The 10,799-nt window shown below is 37.0% G+C and overlaps 1 protein-coding gene and 1 long non-coding RNA gene across 2 annotated transcripts in view; one reads left to right on the top strand and one right to left on the bottom strand.

The window, feature by feature from the left end:
* Nucleotides 1–822: 822 nt before the first annotated feature.
* The window catches only part of LOC116476965 (uncharacterized), a 25,502-nt gene continuing 15,525 nt past the window's right edge, over nt 823–10,799 (bottom strand). Inside the window, exons 2-3 of the long non-coding RNA XR_004250311.2 lie at nt 1,213–1,327; nt 823–919 (exon numbers count right to left, since the gene is read on the bottom strand). This is a non-coding gene — a long non-coding RNA (uncharacterized LOC116476965). The remainder of the gene's footprint in view (nt 920–1,212; nt 1,328–10,799) is intronic.
* Nucleotides 5,206–10,799, top strand: part of NXPE1 (neurexophilin and PC-esterase domain family member 1) — a 39,020-nt gene continuing 33,426 nt past the window's right edge. The window contains exon 1 of the mRNA XM_032167462.1: nt 5,206–5,304. Within this exon, the coding sequence (XP_032023353.1) occupies nt 5,206–5,304 (99 nt within the window). The remainder of the gene's footprint in view (nt 5,305–10,799) is intronic.

Raw genomic sequence — 10,799 nt, 5'->3', positions numbered from 1 at the left:
TTTTCACGAATTGGAAAACTCAATATTGTTACTACAGCAATTCTCCCCAAATTTACCTACATATTAAGAGCAATAAATTCCAGTAGGCTTTTTGTAGATTTGTCAAAAGTTAAACATTTACTTACCATATGGCCCTGTTATTCCACCCTTGGGTATTTACCAAAAAGAAATTAAAACATTTGTCCATATAGAGAACCACACATTAATATTCAGAGCAGCTCTATTCACAATAGCCCCAATCTTGAAACTACCCAAATATTTATCGAATGAGGAATAGATAAGATATTATGAGATACTGCTCAATAATGAAAAGGAACAAACTACCGATAAATGCAACATCGATGAATCTTCAAAAACATAATCCTAAGTCCCAGAAAGACACCAAATAATACGTTCTACATTATTCCATTTATGTGAAACTCTAGAAAAACAAATCTCATCTGTAGTGCCAAAAACTAAATCTGTGATTATCCGGGGCCAGAAACAAGTTAGGCATGGGCAGTGGGGCATTCACAGGAGGAGGACAAAATTGACAAGGAAATGGCACTTTGGGGTGGTACTTATTGATTGTGGTGGGTACACAGGTGTCAACATTTGCCAACATTCATAAAACAGTGCACTTAAAACGCATGTATTCTTGGCCGGGCGTGGTGGCTTACGCCTGTAATCCCAACACTTTGGGAGGCCAAGGCGGATGGATCACAAGGTCAGGAAATCGAGACCATCCTGGCCAACATGGTGAGACTCCGTCTCTACTAAAATATAAAAAATTAGCCGCACATGGTGGCACATACCTGTTGTAGTCCCAGCTACTCAGGAGGCTGAGGCAGGGGAATCACTTGAACCCAGGAGGTGGAGGTTGCAGTGAGCCGCGATCTTACCACTGTACTCCAGCCTGGGCAACAGAGCAAGACTCCATCTAAAAAAAAAAAAAAAAATTCATGTATTCTTATTGAATGTAAATTATACCTCAGTAATGGTGTAAAAACAAAGCTGAAACAATTCCCAGTTAATGCCCCAGCAATACCTATACCAGACAGCAACAGTAATGACAAAAAAAAGAACCACAAATTGAAGAGATACTTAATAGGTAGATGTAGACAGGCTGGACTGCCATGAAAAAAAAAAAAGACTCCCAAAATGCAATGACTTAAACTAAAAAACAAGATAGGATTTTTATGTTTCATGTAACTATCTAGTTAGGGTGTATACCTTGAGGTCATCCAGGAAGGCAGACATCAAGCTCTGCTATCCCATCAGTGGTCTTATTCTAGGGTTGGCAGGTCCACAAATGGGCCCATGCACAGAATTTAGGAGGCCTGTGAACCTGAATAGGAAAAAAATTACATCTTTATTTTCACTAGCTTCTAAATAAAGTTTAGCAATCTCTTCAATTATGAATTAGGACAACAAATGACGGTAGTATTAGCAATGCCTGTGGCTTAGCAACTTGAAGTCACAGATAATTTTCATATCACAGTATTGTTAAAAAAAATCTTGAAATATCACTCATAATTATTATTGCTTTGAAATTACTGTAAATATAAGACCTGGCTGCTAAATTTTGTTATTTAGTGTGTTAATTTAAAAAATGCTATATGACTATATAACAAATTAGGTTATTTAAAATGTTGATAACTGTACCTCAGTATAATTGGCTTTTGTTATAATTCTATACATTTTATTTTATGTATTTGGAAAAAAGGTCATAGGACTGACTATCAAAGGGCCCATGTCACAAAGAATGTTTAAGAACCTCCTGTTCTGGGATATTGTCATCACTTCTGTGGTCTAAGCTAGGCTGCTGCCCCTTCTCGTTTACACAAGTAGGAAGAGGAAAGAGAACCTGAAAGAGGTATGGCACACATGGCCTCTGCTTACATATCAGAGAACTCAGTGTCCTGGCCAGAGTCAAATACAATAGAGGCCAGGAAAGGTTGTATATCTCGGCTAACATATGTCCAGCTACAAGTTTCTATTACAGCTGATGAAAGAGACAACTAGCGGACTCCGTACATTGATTCAATCCTGTCTGAGGATGACCATATAAAAGCATGAGGAGAGGAGACAAGTGAGTCAGACAGTGGCCAAGTTTCTGATTTGGGATACCATTCACAAAGATGGGAAGAAGAAAAAGTAGAAGACACTTGGAAGAAGAAAAAACATTGCAGTTGGACAAGTTGACTTTGAGATTCCTATGAGCAGGGGTATACTGACAAACCTGCTCTCCCAGAAAACAACAACAAAAATCCTGTTTACAGCCTTTGATGATTTCCACAATCCAAATGTACTCATCATGGCCTATTTCAAGCTACCAAGATGCTGTCACTGAATGAGCAGTTGGAAAGAAATGTGCATGAATAGGCTTTCATAAGCCAGCAAAGGCTGGGTTCAGCTCACTTCTACCAGTGAGGATTTCCAAGTGGAGACATCTTAAAGACACTGGGATATGCAGAGCTCAAGCTAAGGAGTAGAATCTAGGTGAGACATTGATTTCGGAATAAATGAGATTATCTGGCCATAGGATTCTAAGAAGAAGTCTGATTTGCAGTTACTTATGGCTTAGACAAATGTGATCTTGATTAAGAGTTCCAAGTAGAAAATAGATGCAAAAATAAGCATGGTATAGAGGACGGGGTTAATAAATTTCCAAAACTCTGCCATCAGTAAAATGCCTTCTGACAAAGAAGCTCTCTGGCCACACTCAAAGGAGCCAACTCTAACCAAAGTTGGTAGTGCATCAGTGGAAATGTCAGACCAGGGATATGAACCACAGAACTGCTTGGTTGTCAGGACTGGGATCTTGTGACATATCAGCAATCCAAGATAGGTAGATTCAGCCTGAGGTGATTCTCCTCTCGAATGAGGGACTCTCCAAGGGAATCTCCTCTAGAATGTCCATCAGTCTAATGAAGGCACATTCACATAAGGAGATACAATAGTATAGCACATATTATTACAAAGGTACGCATACGAGACTATAAGAGCACAAAGGAATAAATTATCAATGAAAACGATTGAGGAAAGAACAGTTGGCATTAAAGCTCAAACCCAAACAATAAATAGGAATTTTCCAAGTTTACCAGGAAGCATGGTGGAGATTGAGCAGTGTTGGTGCAGTGAGGGAGGAGGTAATAAGAATTTCAGGCAGCACAGCTTGGGCAAAGACTCAGGAGCTTAGAATAACAAGGTTTCTTCAGAGATCAACAAGAATTTGGTATTTCTACTACTGTATTCTAATCCAACATAAATGTTTATTTCATTCATTTTGCTGCTTCTCCTTATTTTCAGTGCATTCTGTGCTACCTGACACCTATTGGGTAAGTGCCCAGTATTTTACAGAATAAGTTTAAAGATCTATGAAAAGGAGGTTGAGAATCTAAGATTTATAAAAGTGCAATAGCAATCATACTTTTCTTTCAGGGCTGCTGAAACATATCCATACGCACTACTTTCTAGGCAAGGAAAAATGAAACAGATGAGACATTATAACTCATACTTTACAAAATTCACTCAAAAGTCAGAAAACCTGGATCAGTCTTGGGGGCAGGAGGGGTCAGAGTAGCCCCTTGACTGATTTTTTTTTCTTTGCCCTATTGGACATGCTTTTTGTACATTCTGAGAAAATATGAAATTTCAGTGGATAGAAGTTGAAGTTGGTCTAAAAATCGGGATTCTGTTTTGAAATTATTTATTCAACAAATATTGTGCCTGTCAGGCACCATGCTAGGCACTGGACATACAATGCTGCGATAGACATTATTCCAATTCTTCAGAAATTGACAGTCTTTTGGAAATTAAAAAGTAAACAATCTCTTGCAATATAGTGTGTGACACAAATTAGAGCTGCCCCTTGTCTTCTCTTCTGCATTCATTCATTTGGTCTCAACACTCAACACCTCTACAAGTTCTCCCACACCACGCTTCAGTAATTGGGAAGTCATAGATCAGTCAGAAGGTAGTGATTCAATATGAGTTGCAACTGTGTACTACATCTTGTTTAAAATAATTTCATCTTGGACTTCTCAAAGGTTAACCAGCTCTAAACTGATCCTTTGTTCTCTCGCTTCCATTTTGCCTGTGAAGTATCTAATTTTGCTCTGCGCATCCAGATTCAAAACATAGAACTTTTTGGATTCCACAAAATGAATCCACTTGCACAAAAGCTTTCACACAATTGAGACTTCACTGAGGATTTGGTAAGAGACAAACAGGCAAGGCTTTACATTTTTGTTTCCTAAAATAAGCTACTTAAATCATATAATTTTATTTCTGTTCTCCATGACAGTGCTAACATGGGCATGGTATGGAGGAGCTTCTTTCTCTCTCTCTCCATCTCTCTCCCTCATCGTCTCTTTCTATCTCCTTTTTCCCCTTCCTCACGCAGTGCCCAGCCTTATTGGATCATCTCTCCTTTATTACGGAGAGTAATTCATTCCTGAAGGAGTTTCTATTTCCAAATTTCAGACTTGGCGTTCAACAGAACAAAAACTACCCATCCCACTTCCCTGCCCAGTTAACAGGACTGGCTTTCTTTAAAGGCATTTTACAGATTATGTTTTGTAATACGAGCATATTCTGGTGGTTCCATCCACTATCCCTAGTCTTCCCCCAAAAGACATGCTGATGAATTAATTTTTCTGCTTTTCATCGTAATTGCTATGTCTCATAACTAAGAAAATACACAGTGAAACCCCGTCTCTACTAAAAATAAAAAAAAAAAAAGTAGCCAGGTATGGTGGCGGGCACCTGTAGTCCCAGCTACTCGGAGAGGCTGAGGCAGGAGAATGGCGTGAACCCAGGAGGTGGAGCTTGCAGTGAGCCGAGATTGCGCCACTGCACTCCAGCCTGGGCGACAGAGCAAGACTCCGTCTCAAAAAAAAAAAAAAAAAAAAAAAAAAGAAAAGAAAGAAAATACAGAGGGCATTAAGAGAACCTATAAAGTAACTTTGACTTCCATTTCAGGGTCCTGGAAGGAGGAAGCAACAATCCTAAGTGAAACCTGGACAAGAAGTATCCAATAGGTAGACAAAGGGATTGGGGGTATGAGTTGTTAGTTAGGAGAGGGAAAGAAGAGAGTGACTCACAAAAGGAGAACAAAATTTTGGAGGCAAATTACAAGTTATAAATAAAATAATGAGTGAGTACAGAGAGATTCACTTCTCACGACTCCTCTCTTGTGTCATCTCTCCTAGGACATTCGCCATGTCCTCAAATACGATGCTTCAAAAAATGCTGCTGATCTTGATGTCTTTTTTAGTAGTAACCTGGATGATTTTTATAATTTCTCAAAACTTCACAAAGGTAGGAGCAAATCACCTTTGACGCAGATCACACAGTAAGCCCTCACCTGTGCGACCTGCCTCAAGTCAGTTCCACTCCATTAGTCCTGCTCCTCCTCCCCCACTTCAACTCTGCCCTATCTTCTCCCCTCTACCTAACTTCTTAGAGGCATTGTGGACACCAACAACCTCTATTTCCTCATTTCCCATTCATCCTCAGTCCATTCTAATTAGGATTTGACCTTGCACATGCTCCCAAGACGGCCCTTGTTAAAGCTACCAACTTCCTCATCAGTAAATAACTTATTTAAACACTCAATCTGGCCATGTAAATCCAGCTTGTCATTTTATCTTTTTATTGTGTCTATGATTTCCTTTTCCATGCAAAAGTTATTTTTTTAGCAGTACTGTTTCCCTTATAACATGTTTCTGGGTGTTAAGTCATAGTTAGAAAGTTTTTCCCACTCAAAGATTATACAGGTATTCATCCATGTTTTATTTTTTTACTTGTATAGTTACATAGTCTATAAATATCTGATCCACTTGGAATTTATGCTGTTGAAAGGTATAAGATATCAATCTCATTTAACTTTTTCCATATGACTCTCCAATTATCCTAATCCTCTTATTAAAAATTCCATTCTATATCCTCACTGATTTTGAGTGCGGCCTCCGTAGCATACTAAATTTGTATATATAATGAGGTCTATTTCTGATTTTCAGTTCTGTTACATTGTCTTTTTATTCATGCATCAATACCGTCCTACTTTAATTATAAAGATTTTTACAAGTAAGTTTTAATATCTAGTAGATCTAATCCTACCCACACCCAACACTTTTGGCTTTTCTGTTCCCCATATGTTTTGTAACTATTCTCTCTCATTTATCCTTTCAAGTGAACTTTCTAAGTGGCCTGTCTGGCCCAGAAGATATTTAGGACATTGTTATTGTGATTTTATTAAATATCTAAGTTAACCTTGGAAGACTAAACAACATCCTTATGATGCTAAGTTTTTCCGTCCAAGGACAAGGTTCCCTTTACATTTGTTCAATTTTGTTTTCTTCAGTAGTGTTTTGTGAGTTTTCCTCATATAAATCTTGGACACTTATGCTAAATGTACACTTAAGTATTTTATTATCATTTTGCTGCCATATACTGGATTGTCCCTTCCATTTTAGCTTCTCTCTGCTTTTTGTCTATATACACAAAAGTTATTTTTATATATTAATTTTATTTCCTACTATTTTACTAAATTCTTTTATTATTTGTAGTCATTTCACCATTTATACTTTGGGGTTTTTCAGATAAATAACAATTGCATCTGAAAATAAAGATTATTTTTATTTCCTTTTCAATTCCAATGTCTCGAATTGCTTTCTCTTCTCTAACTGCATTAGCTAACACCTCCATCCCAATGTTGAATGTAATGAGATAGTAGGCATCCTTGTCTTGTTCCTGATTTTGGTGACAAAGCCTTTAGTGTTTCCCTTAAGTAAAATGCAAGCTTTTGAGTTAAAGTATATATATTATGTGTGGAGGAAATCCATTAATTTCTTTTTGTTGTGTTTTTCAACATGAATCAGTACTAATTTTGTCAAAGTCCTTTTGTGCATTTATGAAGATAATCATGTAATTCTTCATAATAGCTGTATTAATGTGATGAATTACATTAAAAACAGAACAAAATGTGTATTCTTGGAATAAAACTGAATTATGATGTATTATTTTTGTCTAATGTTCATTTGGATTGCTTGCCAATATTTTATTTAAGATGTATATCTCAATATTCATAAATCTAAAGTTCTTGGTACAATATCAGGTTTTGTAAAATACATTACACTTATTTCATAAGAATCGATTTGGAAGCTTTTTGTTTTTATTTGTTTCTAGTGCTCTGAACTTATTTAAGTAATATTGGTATTGACTGATCTTCAAAGTTTGGTAGAATTCCACCAGCCTGGCTTGGTGCATTCAGTAGCAGTGCTCTGCTACTTTTTTCACTATTCTCTATTTTTTAAATGTCACTCAGGTCAATTTTGATAGGTTGTATTTTCTGAGTTATCCATTTTATCTAGATTCTCATATGTATTTGCTTAAAATTGTGAAAATCATCTTGTGACTTTTAAACTTTTCCTCCTTTTCAGATTTTCCCCCAAAGATGTCTAATTTTGCATGTTTGTGTTTTCTTCCTTTTGAATTGATTAGATTCACTAGTGGCTTGTCTATTTCTTTTATTTTTTATTTTTTCAAAATAAAACCCAGGTTTTTGTTTCTTCTACTATTTTTCTGTATTTTAATGCATTACTTTTGCTTTTACCTTCCTATCAGTTCCTACCTTTTGCTTTCTTTTGATTTACTCTGTTTTCCTTTTTCTAACTTTTTAACTGGGTGTTTAATTCATTTAGTTTTATCTCCTCAATTACATACGTACTTAATGCTATAAACTTGACTGATAATTCTTTTAGCTGTATCTCATAGATTCTAACATAATATGCATTAATCATAGTTACTTTCACAATACCCAACTGATTTTATTTGATATTTTTCTTTGAGTCACGAGTTGTTTAGAAATATTTTTAACTTCAGAGTGGAATGGTATTTGGGGTTTTTATTTTATAAATTTCTGTTAAATACCTGCATTATAAGAATGCTGCCTTTACTATTATTTCTACCAATTAGCATTTATTGAGGTTTTCTTCATGACGTAAGATATAGAGAATATTTGTAAAGGTTTCAGATGTTCCTCTAAAGTTATATTCTCTATTATTAGAATTCAGAGTTTAATATATATCTACATGATCTGTCTTTACTGTTATTAGTTCTTTTATAGCCTTACTAACTTTGTTCACTTGGTATGCCATAAATAAGTCACATATTAGATGTGGATATCCTTAAAGTGAATTTCTCTAGATATTCTTGAATCTCTTACATTTTCTGCTTTAAGCATGTATCTCTGTACTCAGTGCATAAATATTCATTGCTTGTGTTTTAATTATACTTTTGCATATATGGTGTCCTGCTTCATCTCTTAATACTTTTTTGGTGATGAATGTTACTTTATCAGATACCAAGATTTCCTTTCCCTTTTTTTTAACGTGGTATTTAATTGTTCAATCTCTGATTTTCTTAAGATTTAATAAACTTTTTACTTTGGGTGTACAGAAAAATTGTAAGAATATTACAGGAAGTTCTTCTATACCTTGTACCCAATATCCTCCATTTCAACATTGTTATAGCATAATTTGCCACAACCAATAAAACCATACTGATACTTATAATTTGAAGTCCATACGTTATTCAGATTTCCTTAATTTCTACCTAATATGCTTTTTCTCCTCCACAATCCCATCCAGGGTGCCACGTTACATCATTTCTTTTCCTTTTCGAGACAGTCTTGCTCTGACACCCAGGCTGGAGTGCAGTAGCGCCATCTAGGCTCACTGCAACCTCTGCCTCCCAGGTTCAAGTGATCCTCCTGCCTCAGCCTCCCAAGTAGCTGGGATTACAGACATGCACCAGCACACCCAGCTAATTTTTATATTTTTGGGGAGAGATGGGGTTTCACCATGTTGGCCAGGCTGGTCTCAAACTCCTAACCTCAAGTGATCCACCTGCCTCAGCCTCCCAAAGTGCTGGGATTACAGGCATGAGCCACCACACCCAGCCAACATTACATTTCATTGTCAATTCTCTTTAGACTTTCCTTGTTTTTGATGACATTGACAGTTTTAAGGAACAGTGGTCTGGTATTTTGTAGACTGTCCCTCCATGTTAGTTTGTCTGTTATTTTTCTCATGGTTAAACAGAATTCATGGGTTTAGAGAAGGAAGATCACAGAGCTAAGTGGTATTCCACTCATCACATCACATCAAGGATGCATGCTGTCAATATGACATCACTGATGATGTTAATCTTGATCACCTGGCTGAGCTGATATTCATCAGGTTTCTCCACAGTACGATTACTCTTCCTTCTGCCCCACCCTGCTCTTTACTGTACTCTTTCGAAAGAGGTCACTAGGTCAATTCCACACTTAAGGATTGGGCAGTTCTGTTCTAGCTCCTTGAGTGGGGAGAATCTGCATACATTATCTGGAATTCTTCTGTACAAGAGATTTGTCTATTATCTCTCACATATTGTTTATTCAATCATTCATTTACATCAGTGTGAATTCATAGATATTTATTTCATACTTTGGGACATAATCCAACAGTACATTATTTTGTTACTCAAATTGTTCTACTTTGGCCATTGAGAGCTCTTTCCACTGGTTCCTGTGTTCCTTTGTTTGTTTGCTTCTTTTGAGCATTTCTTGCTTTCCTACCCTACAAGATGCTTTAGGCTCATCTTGTATATTCCCTCCCCCAGCCCTAGAATCAGCCATTTATCCAAGGAGCCCTGATTCCTTTTATTGGAGAATGGTATTGGAAACAAAGATCTAGACACTGGCTCTGTTTGTTACTATTGGGGTGTCTTTGCTTCTAGGCCCTCTCAGAAGACAGCACTCAGAAATATTGGCCAGGCATGGTGCCCCATGCCTGTAATCCTAGCACTTTGGGAGGGTGAGATGGGAGGATCATTTGAGGCCAGGAATTCGAGACCAGTCTGGTCAACATAGCAAGACCCCATCTCTAAAAAAAAATAAAAATAAAAATAAAAAAAATATATGTATGATACTAGCCAGTAATACATGCATATCTATAACTATACGTAAAATCTCCATTTCAATCTATATTAAGCTAAACATGGGCTCATACTGATATTTCTCTCACCTATCACTACATGGTTCACACACTAGCCTTCACCTACCACATCAATCATGAGGAATCTGGCTCCCACCATCTGTCATCTATTTATTTACTTATTTGTTCACCTCCCAGCATACACATACAATGGTTTCAGAATTGTTAACTGAGAGCACAGGGCTTATATGCAGTTCTTTTTGTCTTTCTTTTTTTTTTTAATTTTATTATTATACTCTAGGTTTTAGGGTACATGTGCACAATGTGCAGGTTTGTTACATATGTATCCATGTGCCATGTTGGTTTGCTGCACCCATTAACTTGTCATTTAGCATTAGGTATATCTCCTAATGCTGTTCCTCCTTCCTCCCCCCACCCCACAACAGCCCCCGGAGTGTGATGTTGGTTCCCCTTCCTGTGTCCATGAGCTCTCATTGTTCAATTCCCACCTACGAGTGAGAACATGTGGTGTTTGGTTTTTTCTCCTTGCAATAGTTTACTGAGAATGATGGTTTCCAGTTTCATCCATGTCCCTACAAAGGACATGAACTCATCATTTTTTATGGCTGCATAGTATTCCATGGTGTATATGTGCCACATTTTCTTAATCCAGTCTATCGTTGTTGGACATTTGGGTTGGTTCCAAGTCTTTGCTATTGTGAATAGTGCCACAGTAAACATACGTGTGCATGTGTCTTTATAGCAGCATGATTTATAGTCCTTTGGGTATATACCCAGTAATGGGATGGCTGGGTCAAATGGTATTTCTAGTTC

The sequence above is a fragment of the Hylobates moloch genome, unplaced genomic scaffold (assembly GCF_009828535.3).
Source record: "Hylobates moloch isolate HMO894 unplaced genomic scaffold, HMol_V3 SCAFFOLD_11, whole genome shotgun sequence".
NCBI lineage: Eukaryota > Metazoa > Chordata > Mammalia > Primates > Hylobatidae > Hylobates > Hylobates moloch.
The sequence above is the reverse complement of the archived record's forward strand: the minus strand, read 5'-3'. Positions and strand labels throughout refer to the sequence as shown.